At 37.0% G+C, this 14,888-nt stretch overlaps 1 protein-coding gene across 1 annotated transcript in view; it reads right to left on the minus strand.

Moving 5' to 3' along the window:
- Nucleotides 1–208: 208 nt before the first annotated feature.
- The window catches only part of EFNA5 (ephrin A5), a 205,358-nt gene continuing 190,678 nt past the window's right edge, over nt 209–14,888 (minus strand). Inside the window, exons 3-5 of the mRNA XM_066568984.1 lie at nt 9,975–10,040; nt 9,499–9,579; nt 209–4,349 (exon numbers count right to left, since the gene is read on the minus strand). Coding sequence (XP_066425081.1) covers nt 4,228–4,349; nt 9,499–9,579; nt 9,975–10,040 — 269 coding nt within the window. The 3' untranslated portion in view covers nt 209–4,227. The remainder of the gene's footprint in view (nt 4,350–9,498; nt 9,580–9,974; nt 10,041–14,888) is intronic.

Below are 14,888 nucleotides of genomic sequence, written 5' to 3' on the forward strand. Positions count from 1 at the left end.
CAAGGTCAGTTTGGATGGGGCTCTGCAGAACCTGATCTAGTGGAAGATATCCCTGCTTATTGCAAGGGCATTGGACTAGATGCATGCCTGAACCTTTGATGGTCCCTTCCAACTCCAACCATTCTATGATTCTGGGTAAGGTAGGTAAAAAGAGCCCACAAAACGAAAATGCAGTTAATTAAACAAAAAGGTACTCTAAAAGAACCAATTAAAATGATGAAAATCTTTAATTTTATTTAAGTATAATTGTACGGACACGTGTATATACAAATACAGATCTTATGGGGCAGGGCGTTTGGGTGTTTTGTTTTTTTTTAACATTTTCTTTTAAGTTTATATAATGTAAGCATTTCAAAAACAGCACTCAATGAATAAGTGCAAAGAAACTGCAAAGCAGGGCAGTACAAGCACAGGACCACACTGAGCTGGACTTTCATACCCAGATGCATACACAATGAGTGTCTTCAATGGGGTGTCAAGAGTAAGCATGGTAAGCGGATTTCGCAGACTCATGGGTAACCTCCAACATGCCAGCATCTATTAAACTGTACAGACAATGGCAGCAAGCCTATTGTAGGGAGATTTGTCTCACATCTGAGAAGCTTGAGGGCGAATGCATGGGAAAAACTCAGTGATGCCAGACCAGAAACAGATCTGCCCATTCACAGCTCCAAATTAAAAAAGGAGGAGGGTGGGAGAGGAGGCAGGGCAGGAAGAGGGAAGAGAAGTGTGGAGGGTTGTACATTAAAACTGGTGATTACAAAATCCAAGTGTAATGAAAAGAGGGGAAGAGTCAATACCAAACCTCTGAAAGTGGCTGAACCATTGCACTCATAAGGCAATGAATTAAGTTCAGTTTTGAGGGCTAGGGGCGGGAATCAACAGGTACAAATACAACCATTTTCCTTCCATAATTATAGAGGAAAGGAAACAATCTACTCAACTACTCTCAGTACTTCCCAAATTTGTTTCTAGTTCTTTTGGAATCAAGTACATACATATATCGCACATGACACTGGCAAGATCCCTTCTGGAAAAAACTATTAATGGGAACAAATCCAGAAGGAAAAGAGGAGGAAAAAAAATTAAAAGAAAGAAACAAACAAAATAACAGAAAAGCTGTTATATCCCCAAAGCCTTTTTAGAAACAAATATGATACAAAAGAACAAAACTAACACAGAAACCACAGGGCTCCAACATAAGACCTTTAAACACCGAGGATAAAACATTGATCATCAAAAGTCATGTTGTTCCAGGTCTTGACATTGTGAAGTCTTGCAACAGATGAACGATTTTCGAAGATGAGTCCTGTATGCTGCAGTGTCATGGCCACTTGTCTCTCAGTTCTCAGCCATGATCACACTTGATGCTTCAAAGCTCTGTCTTGTAATCAACATGTGATTTTAATATCCTGAAAGTCTATTGTTCTCACTTACAAAAGACATAAGAATCAAATTAATACTTTATTATCAAACACTATATACAACAGAGGTTGCTAATAATACAGAATTTAAAGAACATAGCTTTAAGTTTTACTTGTCTTTCCTTTGCCATCCAGGTAAGTACAGTACAAAACAATATTCTAAACTAACACGAAATGTTACCTTATCTATTGAAGGATACACAGTATCCACTAAACTGACTGATCCCTATTTTCCTGCTTCACATTGCAATGTCCTTGGCAGCCAGGAGTGCAGGTCATGGGTGTAAGTAACCCACTAAGGCTGGGGAGAATCAGTACCTCAGACTTGAGCAGGGGCAGATGAAGGGTAAGGGAGCAACAGACTCCTTAATTTTCATCAACATCTGCATTTAAAGCATCCAGAGGTTTGCAACACAACACAAAACCCACCAACATTTATGTACTTAGTATGACTGGGATTGCCTAATGCCATCAAGTATGAAACTGGCAGTGGCTGGAATGCTGGGCAGCCTGGGGATCATCACTAGTGTCGTCCCTCACGTATGCAGCAAGGCTCTGGGACCACGTGAAGGGGTGAGTTTCACCAGAAGTAACGCTAGTGACAGTCCTCTGCTGTGGGTAAATGGATGTCTTCAACATCATTCAGAGACAAAGGATGACAAATGTCACCATTTCTACATCAAGTTTGCACTACTTGTGTGACTGCCTGCAGTTACTGTAAATCACTTTAATATAGTTACACATCATGCAATATTATCTGTACTCTGGTTAATAATCCATTTGATAAGGTGCATTCTGACTAAGCTCACCTCATCCAAAGCTTTTTAATTCCTACCTACAGAAAGTATTACTGTATGTGTATCAAGTATATACACCTTAAAGAGAGCAAGGTACCGTACAGCCTGTAATGAGATGATGACTTCCCTCACTGTTTGGACTGTATCTTTATTCTGTGCACTTCACACTAGAGCGAACTTCCTGCATTCCTCCTATAAGTATAGGTCCTGTATTCATGAACATGTATGATATCAGGCAAGCCCAGGTCATAGCTCAGCATGCATAAAACCTCCCTTTACATACCAAATTTATTTTCCCCTCTCCTGCCTCAACTTCTGGAAGGCTTTTCTTCATTTAAAAATATAAAGTCTATGAAGTGGTGTCTACTAATGGCATCAGTCAATTTTATTACTGCAGAAATTTTCTTCATAATTAATATAGAAAAATCTTGTTTTGCTTGAATATGGCCCATGTTTTGTTTCACCTTTAACTTAATTACCACAGTTTTGTCAGAAAAGCTCTGTTTCAGTCTGGGTCTGAAATTTCACTGATTATGTTTAGCAGTACGAATTTCATGGCAGCCTAGCCAAAAAATACCCCAAGGCTTGCACTTCCTGGCAAATTACTTCTTAAAGTTTTGTTAGCCAAGGCTCAGATTCTTTAAACAGGGTCATTCCTAATTCCATCAAACAAGACAGTCCCATTTCCTAATTGCATCAAGGGTTACTGCTTCTCTCATGTTTAAATAGGACAAGCATATATACTCACTCTCAGCATAAAGTATATCTAAATAATGTATTTTCTATTCTAGTGGATTTTTAAAAAAATATTTTGTTAAGTCTTTGGGAGCCCATCTAGTTTACTCTGGCTGATAAATACGTTTCCTCTACTCTTCAAACTGTGCTGGAAGGGGAAAAGATAAAAAATCAACACTGAATTAATATTCCACACTTTTCCCCCACCAAACAATGCTATTAGACAGCCCTGGCTTCTTCTACATGTGATTTATTCCCAAGATTGAGGAACTTAGAGGAGAGACAAATCAAGAGAACACTGGAGATCCTGTGTCCCAAACATGTTTCCTCTGACCACCGATGTCCTCTTTTAGCATGTATTAACACCAGGAGCAGCATCCAAGGCTATCAGCTACTAAGTCAGCGCTGGGGAAGGTCACTTTATTCTCAAAAGTGCCTCTGCATTTCAAGAAAAAAATTTTAGCACCACGGTGATTTGTTTTAAAATAAAATAAGCCGGTGTGCATTATCCCCTTAAAACGAAATAACAGAGGCACTCACACCCCCAGTGAAGTTTCCTAAATCTGACCTTGCCTGCTGTGTGTTAACATTCCTAAAAACTAACTTCTTCCTCTCACTAAAGACAGCATTTCTACTTGTGAGCAAAAATGTTACTGTCAAAGATGTTTCAAGAGTCCCATAAGAAACATCATTTTCCCCTTTCAGAAGCTGGTTCATTTAGAAACTTCTGGAGGAAATGGTGTTATGTCTATTCTTAATATCTCCCCTCCAGTCCTGACATGGTGACACAATGCCTTGCATGACCATCTTGCAGTGCTGAACGAGAAGGCATAAATATTTTATCACAGAGAAAGACTCTCCCAGGTTTTCATTCACTTTCCTTATCCCTCACTGACTGCATCTGCCACTACACTTTCTCGTCCACATACAGATGACATAGTGAGCTAACAAAGGTGACTTCTTAAAGGAGAATGCAGAAGAAAATAAGAATCACTAGTGTCACTATTATAGTTTGGCATTTTCATTTGGAGTCCTTTTATTTATATGGAGGGGTTAAGAAAGTCACAGGGTAGGTAGGGGTGGGTGCTGAAGCTAGTTATCCCCTTCAAATTTTTGCTGAGTTCAGGCTAAAAGGGAGAAGAAAAGAGAAAAATAACAATTTGACATCTGCAAAAACAATAAAGTCCCTTTCCTGGGATGAGCAGTTAGGTGGATCTTTGATGTTCCAAGACCCTGGTATTTTCTGTGACAGGTTGCCGGAGCATACTGTGCTATAATATCAAAAGCATTGCCAGGAGGAACAATAGAGTTGCCAAAAGCCGGCTGGGTATCCTTGGTGTCTGTGCTGCGTTCTCACCACGGGATGGCTCGGCTGACTCATGTACGGTATCATCTGTTCAAACAGAAAGCATACATTCCAATGAGATTTTGCATCCTTAATAAACTCTCACTGAGCCGACAACTATAAGTAGATTTCAGTGCCTTTATGAAATAGGGCAATGAACCTTGTGCTGTCATTGACTTTCACAAGCATGTAATACCTCATTATGTAACCAACTTGGGGCCAAGTCCCGCATTTCTTACTGGCAAAACTCCCATTGAAGACCAGAGGAATAGAAAGTAAGTCAGCTTTCAGCAGATTGAGGAATGAAAGATTCCTCTTCAGTAAAACACTGTGGTTCTAGCTTTGGATGTCTTATTAGATAGCAACATCAGTCGGGAGGCAGCTAAATAAAAACATCTGATTTTAAAAAGTGTTGCAGAGTCCCAGAATTAATTTTGCAGTTAGTGCCCTTATTCGGTTACAGATTTTGGCTCCTGAATTTAAAATGACAGCCTGTAAGCCCAAGCACAGACTTCCCCTTCCATGCGCAAAATTTCCACTGAAGTGTGTTGCATCTAGGGGTGAGCAGGAGATGTAAGATCATTCCTTCTTCCTTGAAATAAAATTTTAAAGGCTAACATACGACAGTCACCAATTTTATAGAATATATACTCAATCTGGAAAATCTCACAACCTTCCATTGTACACAAAATAGAGATTTACATATATGCTGCTAGAACTAATGAAAAAAGAACCAGCTGAGTTAGGAAAACATGCTTATGCATTAGTGGCAGAAGAAAACAAGGTAGCAAATACTAAATATATGACACATAATAAAGAAAGCCCTGTTTAGTTTTTGTAAACTTAGGGTCAGCCTAAAAGCCAGAGCTTATAAAATAGAAAAGGTAGGCAAAGTCAAAATCAAGTTTGGTGTTATAGCAGTGGTATTTTTCTCTGCAAAGCCCTCTATATCCAAAACTATCTAATTTAGCTATTAAAAAACAATCAATCAATGGCTTGTCATAAAAAATAAGCTCTTGTTTTTCATTACTAAATGAAAAGAAAAAGCCAAACCTTTTTAGGAAGTGTGAAGTGGCCTCAAAATGTATCTGTAAGTTTATTTTAGAACACCAAAGTTTCCAGCATAGTATCTCATCTACTAATAAAATGAGCTCCCTATTTTATAAGAGATGTCAATATGTCTATGATGTTCCTTCTCAGCTCTCATCTCAAAAAATTGCACTGCCAGGATCACACTGGGTGAGACCTGAGCAGTTCCAGCTAGAGGCAACTAAGGGAAGCAAGAGTCAGGACTCTGGGATCACTGTGCTGTTTTGTCATGGAGCCTTTCATGTTACTTGGTTTTAGCCACAGGCAAACTCCCTCCCTTACATATCCTTGACACCTAGCACAAAATCAGGAGAGCACTTAGCATAATTTAGGTTAATAGGCTCTTCAGACCCAGCTCAGTTACACAGCAAGGAGCACAGTAAACCGAATTAGCAATTTATCACATGTACTTTCTCCAGCATTAATTGATGCTATAATCACATAAGGCTTATCAACAGGTTTCAGTGCTGCTCAAGGCAAAAATATGAAAAGCAAACACTGATTAGCTGTAAATATGTTCATGAAAGAGACATCTCTTCTTGGTGGTGCCAAACAATAGCATAAGAGGCAAAGGGCAGAAACTGATACATGGAAAATTACACCTGAAGAGGAGGAACTTCACTGTGTGGGTGACTATGCATTGAACAGTGTGTCAAGGGTGTGGAGTCTTCCTCAGTGGAGATAGTCAAAAGCCATCTGGATATAACCCTTAGTACCGTGCTCTAGGGGACCTGCTTGTGTACAGAGGTTAGATTAGATGACCTCCAGTGGCCCCTTCCAACCTCACCCATTCTGTGATTCTGTGGCAACAGTGGGAAAGTCTGGCTAGAATGGCCTTAGTTGAAGCTCCACACCATGAACGGAAAGGAGACCCTCCCAGGCATATTGGGCCCAAATGAGGCCCTAGTCTTTTCCTCCAGAATTATTCCAAAGGAATCTAAAAATATCACTGAATGCTGGCTTCTGGAAATGCTACTTTCAGTAATCATCAACACGAAAAGCTGTTTCACATTTCACTTCTGAGTTACAGCCTTGTACTATGGTGACACTGCAATGACAATAGAGTACTTCACAAAAGCTTTCTTCTCAGCTAAACATATTTAAGAAGTTACAGGGAAAAAATACTCCTGCGTTGCCAGTTCTACCTCCTTTCATATATTTAAAGTTAGCTCTTCCCAATTTAGAAACATTTACTCACTGCTGATGAACTAAAACTACAGAGAAGAATGATGTGTACTACTTTCTACCTCTAGGATTGCAAATAAGTTTGAATTTTCAACACTGAATGTCAACAATTTTGGCCTAATTACATCAGTGAGTCAGCACTAAAACACAATCGGGCAGAACTAGTATATAGCAGTAATAAATCCTCATTCACTGACTGACTATCAGATACTGCCACAACTGGAACACTGACTACTGCTGAAAAACTCAATGAAAAACACTAAGCTAAAAAGATTACTTCTCTTAAATGAAAAATATGGAGACATTCTATGATGCCATTTTTATAAAGCCCTTCTTCACAGAAGAATTAATTTCCATGTAACATTAAGGGATTCCTTTTGAGAAATCATCTGGCTTTCTCTCAATACTGTTGCAAGGTTTCTGCACTCATATATTAGAACACGATTCATCTGGAGTTGTGAAAATCACTTTACAAATATGATTTTCCTTGGAGGTGCAGAGTCATAACTGCACAGTCTTTAAGGCTTGGGGAAAAGGGTTTGCTTCATTTGAAACATTGAAGACAATTGATGAAGAGAAAAAGATTACTGAGCAAAATCCAGAAGGTCACTACTAAACACTGGGAATACCATCAATACAGAAAAAAATATTTTGACAGTCATGAATTTTTCAGATCACACAGCCTTATGTCACATGCTGCAGGTGTAGCTTTCAGATATGCACAGCTGCAATTTTTGTTTAAGGACATTTTTATTATTAATGAGAAAGAGAAAGGAAAGAATAGGAATAGATACAATTACTTCCACCACTTGTGAAAATGCAATCACTGTAGATTCCTACAAATTTCTGAACAAAACCAGTGAAATTACAAGGGTTTAAAAATCACACAAATGGTGATTTTTAAAAGAAAGATGACAGTGAGTAATCTGCTGAACATGACAGTTATCTGCCTTCCGTTTCTTGTGTCTACTGTGGAAGAAGACTGTGGCAGGCTAGGGGAGAGCACAGAAGCAGAAGATGCTCGTCAGAGACATGTGAATTAGTACACGACACAGAACACATGCAACAAGATCCACCAAGGCAGTAGCAACCCTAACAGGCCAACAACAGAGAAATACGACAGCAGTTGGCACATCTCAGAGTGACTGATTATTTAATGGTGACTGGCCCAATTAATAATACAAATATGTGTTGATAGCAGGAGCGGGAATTTTGTGGTACCAAACCTTCTCATTAAAGCTATTATTTCCCCCTGGTAACACAAACAGTATGTCATCTTAGACTGCAGGATGCTCTTTGTTTGATTTTGCTTTCCTGGTTTTCCTGCTGCTTTCTAATGACTTTGTGACGATGTTAGCTAGTTATAGCCAATCAGTAGGAAGTGAGAAACACCGCTGAAACAAAAATTTATCAAGTTTACTAAAATCAGGCATGTATTACTCAGATGATCTCTTTTGCAAGCAGTATCAGGCGTATTAATTAGACCATGTTCACCAAATCACAAAATGTAAAAAAGTGCATTGAATTTCCAATTCATAGGTAGAAACAGTGAGAGAAAATCCTAGTGTCTTCTGTAGAAGAATGCTGCTAATAAATGTATAAATATAGCCAATGCAAATGCACTATGCATGCATTTAAATTTTCTTAGAGAACATCTTTGATTCGCAAACTCCAAATTTTTAGGAAATATCTGAAAAATATTTAAAAGAAAAATAATAAATTCTATTGCTTATCTATAGGTAAATCATTTAAATCAGCTAAATTGTAAAAGCCTTATTATACTTATGTATAACAAATGAATTTTAATTAAAGGATTTGCATATAAAGAAGAGAAAAAATATGTTGCCTTATATGCAAAGAGAATGTTGCTTCAGATTCAAATAACATAAGAGAAAGAATTCTCAGTAATCTGTTCTTTAGGGTATGTAATAAATTATACATATGTAATATTTTCTGATATGATTTGTGTATTTGACTGTTTATTTTGAAGTTTTAATACAACATGTAAGTATGGTATAGGTGCACATAATATGAAAATGTCTACCACTACTGCAAATACTTTTCCAACATACCTACCTAATTTTAACTCCTTTTAAGTCATCTGGGTTGTTCATACCCCTAGAATTATATACACTTCTATCTGTCACAAGCTTCAGCCACACAAACAACACATATGCACTTCCCACATGGAGACACAGTAGCTTGATTGATGTAGAGCTTAATGTAACTTTGTCCTGGGCAGATGAAGAAAATCCTTATTCCTAAGTCAGTATTTTGCAAGAAAAGCCCCCAAAACTTCAGTTGGCTTCAATAAAAGCAGGAGAGAAATTTATATTTATATATTTACCTAAATATTGGTGTGTGTGAGTGTGTGTACATGCACATTTGTAAAATGATATTTTGCCTAACAAAGTACATATACAACTATATATAAATTTAAAGGACTAGTTTCTTTTAAAACAAAAACTCATTTAGTTGCCTACCTTTGTCATGCATTGGCATTCAACAAGTGGTCCTGTTTTTCAGAAGGTCTTTTGAAACCACCTAACAAATGAAGTGTGCCCATTGACTTTATTTCTAAAACCTTGGGTCCAATTAGTAAATAGAGTGTGTTGCCAATATGTTGAGTGTTTGGCTTGGATGGGCCAGTGGCTCCAGGATACCGGCAGAAATTTTACACTGGCACACACCAAATTTCACTAAATCATGTCACTCCAAAAAAACCAAATAAAGCAACATTTTTACTTCCCTGAATTAAACAAGGATACAGGAAGTATACCACAAGCTGTATTAACACTGCTAGAAATGTGCAAAAGCGGGGTAGCTGTACCATGCAAAGCATGCAGAGAGAAGAGGAAACAAAGTACTGAAGCACCAGAGGGATACACGCATTTGTTAAAAGAGATTCTCTAAGCATACTAACCTGCTGGTTCTAATGAATTTTCTACTTTGTCGTTAACATCGAAAACACGATCATGAACACCTATAGTTTTCATACAGCTGTCTATAACAAAAATAGAGATAACAGCCAAATATGTTAGTTAAACACCCTTACATTTCCCACTTTCCTTTTTTCCTCTCTTTTTTTTCTCTCTATTTACAGTACATAATTAGGCTTATTCATATTTTAAAGTCTGTGGCACTTGTCAAAATGCCAGTATAAGTCTTCCATTTGTACAAAGTTCAAAAAACAACAAGTTAGCAACTGCCAAGTAATTCAAACAAGGCTTTATGAAAAAAGATCAGAAAATACAATGAAAATCATAATGCAAACATTTCTGCATGCAGAGAAAAGATACAAAATTTAACCGTAAAAAAAATAAAATTATTGTTTACTAGACCACACAGTAAAGCAGGTGCTAGAAAGCCACCCTCAAAATCTTAATCTGAAGAACTTACTTGCTGGTCGCACAAACACCTTAAGCTTTAGGCAGGATCTCCTTCCATTATCTGGGATCGCAGAAGCTGTAAAATGAAGAAAAAGGAAAAATAAGTGGAAGAGCAAGAGACTGAAAATTCAAAATATCTTTTGTGCTGAAATAAAATATTCTTTATCTTTCCTTCATCTGAAGGACTGGCCACACTTCAATCCCCGAACATAAGGACTTCAAGCACACAAAGTAGCTTGATTATCAAAAAAGATATAAAAACTGAAGATTTTATTCAAATTAATTTCTTTATTATTTTACATGGAAGAAGTGAAGCACATGCTACTTTCAATGTTACATTACCTCCTTTCACCTTTCCACATTCTTCTTGAACACTTGTGTAATATGGTTTTTGCTAATAATGCATGTGTCCACACTGAAAAAATACTTCAGAATACAGAATACTCAGAGAAAAGCTAACCTTGAAATTTTAGGCCATAGACTTCAACAACCCAAAAAGGGATGAAAAAACAAAATTACACCAAAGATGACCGTGGTAAAAATGGAACTATCTATGTACTTCCAGCAAAGTAGAAATACACCATTAAATTTTACAGCAAACTCGGTCTCCATATGCATCGGTCTTTATTGAGAAAATATTCATCTCACTTCAGTCAAAACATGATCCCTCATGCTATACAGCTAACAAAACAAAATCAGTTTATTCCTACTTTCTGCTCTTCCTCATAATTTCCCATACAAAGTATTTAATTTTTAAGAATATTTACTGTATTAGAAGAAAAAAAAATAGATGGAAATATGTGTAGCCCTAATGCAAAAGGTCACCCACAAAGATTTAGTGGCAGCACCTGCTTATTTCACAGAAAAAAGTGCTATTGTGCTAACTTCCTTCCTATAACCATTCTTGCTCCAAAATACAACATAATAGGGAAATATGCCTGCCTCTCCCCACCAGGGCACTGTCTGCCAATATTTACACACCAGTAAATTTCTTCAATATCTGCAATTCTGATATTGTACATTGACCCACAATTCAACATACGCAACCAAGTAACTTGACTTGGGCAAGAAGATCTTCACTTGTGAAAGACTATTCACTTTTTTTTTTTGAAAACATCCCAAGAGCTATTGCTAAAAATATTACCCAAAGCACTGCAGAGGACCTTTCATTGCATTCAAAATCTATGTATTAGGGCAGAATGAATTGCATTTTGCATTAAATAGCCACTACTGGGAAAGACAATTGGCCTGACAAGATGTTAGTTTCCTCTGTTTACCCTTATTTCATTCATGTCCTTGTGTGTGACAAACAACTAAAACAATTTATACATAGACATATGAACTCTTTGTCTTCATGTTAAGCTTACAACGGAATGGCTCCTCAACTAATTTGAAATAAATTCCCTAAGTCTTTGATGATGTGCTTGCAGGACAGGCATCCGATTTTGCCTAGAACTTACCAAGAACTAGTAAATTCAGTACAAACACAAAAAAGGAAAAAAGTAAAGAATCCAATGCAGTTCATGTTGTGATTCTGCATCTAGAAAGTTGCTCCCCTCTTTTAGCAAAAGAAAAATCATGCAGAAATGACGGTCTCCTACCACAATGCCAAGCAGTTAAGAGTTAACAACTGCCTTTGACTATAGCATCTTATCAAGTCAGAAAAATTCCCTCTCTTGAGTTTGCAGTAACTGGTGTGTTACTTGGGGCACAATATTGCACTCTGCGGCTATCTTCAGGAAATTATGTCATTTCGGTGGCCCTCATTGAATATAAGCAACTGGCTAATTTAATTACTTTATTAAGACTAAACAGGCAATTGTAGATTTCTCAAAAGATAAGAATCCTATAATCATTACCAAATTACTAGGATAGAGGTGAAAATCACATTTCCAATATGAGACAAAACTGAATGCCTACAGTAAATTTATCACTGACAGATTTTTTATACCCAGAAATTATTTCAGAGGTGCATTTTGGCACACATTTACTTGAAGGCAAGTTTTTGCTTTGATGCTTACATGCTCTTGCTTATGTCCATAAAATAAGCACGTTTCACTTATTTAAGCTGCTGTTTATTAGACTACTCTGTTAGCCAGTGACTAACTAGAATACCTGACTAGCTAGGAGAGCTAGAAGCTAATAATATCCCATCTGGAAATAAAATCTATTCTTTCTGGGAAAACAGAAAATTAATGCTTAGTACACTGAAGCTCATATGTTCACATAATATTTACACCCACATAGGAGCAAATAACAGCTAATGATTTGCCATATTCTTGGGAAGAAAAATATTAAAATCCATTCACTGTTGAAATATTTTCCACCAGTCTTTACACTCTCTTGCAACTGTAGAGTAAATCATGAAGAACTGTCCTATTGCAACCATAACAGTTGCACTTAAATCATCATTCCAGAAACTGGCTCAGTCTTAACAAGAAATTTGAAATAGTGCTTTTCTTCTTTCCAAAGTAATTATGCATTTTCAATGTTTGCTGTAAACTCAGAAAGATTCCTCTTTAATCAGTGTTTTACACCTTCAGAAGGAATAATAATGTCTACCAAAAAAAATCAAGTATCATTTTTCAGCACTTCCATCTTCCTTAACAACCAAGACCAAGGTGATGAAGGGATACATTGCAACTTCTTTGGCCTTCTGGAGAAATTAAATGCTGTTTGCCAAGATGCATGACTGCAATCAATTTTTTTTCTTCCTTTCTTTTACTTCCACCCTCCCTCCTCTTCCTTTCTCCCTTGCATCTTAAAGGAAAAAAAATACACCAGTGTTTTAAGTTTTTGATTTTAGACCAGATGTATCACCCATTGGAAAGCATCAGGGAAGGAGAAAGAGAACTGCTCCTTGTCAGCTGGGATCTATTAAAGCTTCTTCTCAGGTTGCTGCAGTTGCTACATTCCACTGAAATTAGCTACAGTATAAGAAAAGTTGTCCTTTCTAGGTGGTACAATGAGAAATTTCTTTCTCCCTCCTGAATGAAATCAGGCTGGACCCTAAGGCTTTGCTACAAGACTTTTCTATTTGCCCATTTTAAAGGTGATATTAGCTATAAAATACAGGCTAGTTCTGAGAGCAAGAAGCCTCTGATGCTAATGGAACCTGTCTGAAGTAACACTTTAAATTTCAAAAGCCAGAATTCCCACAGAAAAAAAAGGCAATTGATTCCTTGCTGCAAAACAAAAAAAAAAAACAACCTTTGAAAAAACTCCCCTATAAGGAGCAAAATACATTATATCCACTTATTTTTTCATTAATGATATTAGACTAGAAAAGATCTGACTGCTTTAGTTTGTGTCAGGAAGAATCACAATTGAAAACAGAGGAGGAGCTCTGAAATGTTGTTATTTCCTACATGTTATTACAATTTCTATGATACTTCCCACTTCCCCTGCCCTACCTCACCTTTGCCAGCAACTTCATGAAAATCTCCTGGGTCCCACTCTTAAAAGATGTTTTAGAACTCATGATTACACAAAGACTTGGGTGAGAAGAAAGTGAACACTAAAATCCCTCTGAAATCACAAGATACATTAAAACATCTCAAAGATTATAAAAATAACTGGTTTGATATCTTCATTATTTTTTTTAAATAGGAAAATTCCACAATTGAGAAGAAATTTAAATCATGAGTTCTCTCTTCTTCAGATGAGAATTCCATCTGTATTGGTTGAACTAGGAAAAAAAAAAGCACAATTGCACACAGGACTAGGTCCAAGCTGGATCTGAAAACAGCCTATAATGACAAATTAGATGGGAAAACTTCTTGTCTCTGAACTGCTTCTGGTTACCATTTTTATACCCTGTAAGGAAAGGAAAGAGAGTGATAAAAATTATTCTCTCCTCATCTACAGCCAAGCCATAAATATTTCCGTATTCACTAGCTATATGTAAATTAAAAAAAAAAAAAATTATATACAACTCCCTCATCTCCCTCCTAAGTAGTTCTCGGCTAGAAAACACATGGTGCATTATTAATATATTAGACATAAATAACAGGTTAGGTCCTTCCTCAGCCTGGTAACAATTAGCAGAGTTATTAAATTACTCTAGAAAGCTGCAGATAGAGAACAAAAAAGTAGCATATATAGAAAACAGTTATGCAGTTCAATTACTATGATAAATCCCCAAAACTCATTAAAGGAGTCATCAAGATATGAACAAATCAGCCTACAAAATAAGCCAATTAAAAGTAAATGCAAAAAATAAATAAATTAAAATTTCAAAAGTAACGTAGTTATCAGGACTTGCTATTGATGTGACAAAAGCAGCAATTATTTCCTTTCCTGAGAGGCAACCGTCTCACTGGCAAATACCTGAGGCTAAGTTTCTAACCTAAAATCAAGTTATCAAGATGTCCCATTTAAAGTGTCTCAACCACTCAACCATCCTATTTATTGATATTCTCATTTAATCAGTCGCTACCTCTGCTTGCCTCCTCACTCATTCTTGACTTTCTAATTACAGGATTGCACTTTTCCCTAAAATGCAAGTCCAGATACAGAGAATAAAAAGGGATCACAAATGCAGTTCAAATCCTCCTTTAGCACTACAAAGACATTTAACATTCATGGCACAAGCCACTGTGGGCCTTATTAGAAAGCGAAGCTGGTTCAGTTGGAAACAGCACTCCATTTATCTGAGGCACTCCAACAGCACCTTTGTTTAGAACATGGGGACCCTGGTAAAGAACATCCTTTCCCTGTGCAGAAACACAACACCCTCACCATGCCTCTGCAGATACTCTGCAGATGGCAATTCTCTTACTATTTTGTATTTCAATTTCTATCACGAGTTTACTTGGAGTATTCTCTGAAGGGATTATAAAGCACTGTTTGTGAAACACAGGAGACAAGGCAATGTTCTCATTGCATTTTTGAAAAATGTGATCTATGTTTTCTTCTGTCTGCT

The sequence above is a fragment of the Molothrus aeneus genome, chromosome Z (assembly GCF_037042795.1).
Source record: "Molothrus aeneus isolate 106 chromosome Z, BPBGC_Maene_1.0, whole genome shotgun sequence".
In the NCBI taxonomy this organism is placed as follows: domain Eukaryota; kingdom Metazoa; phylum Chordata; class Aves; order Passeriformes; family Icteridae; genus Molothrus; species Molothrus aeneus.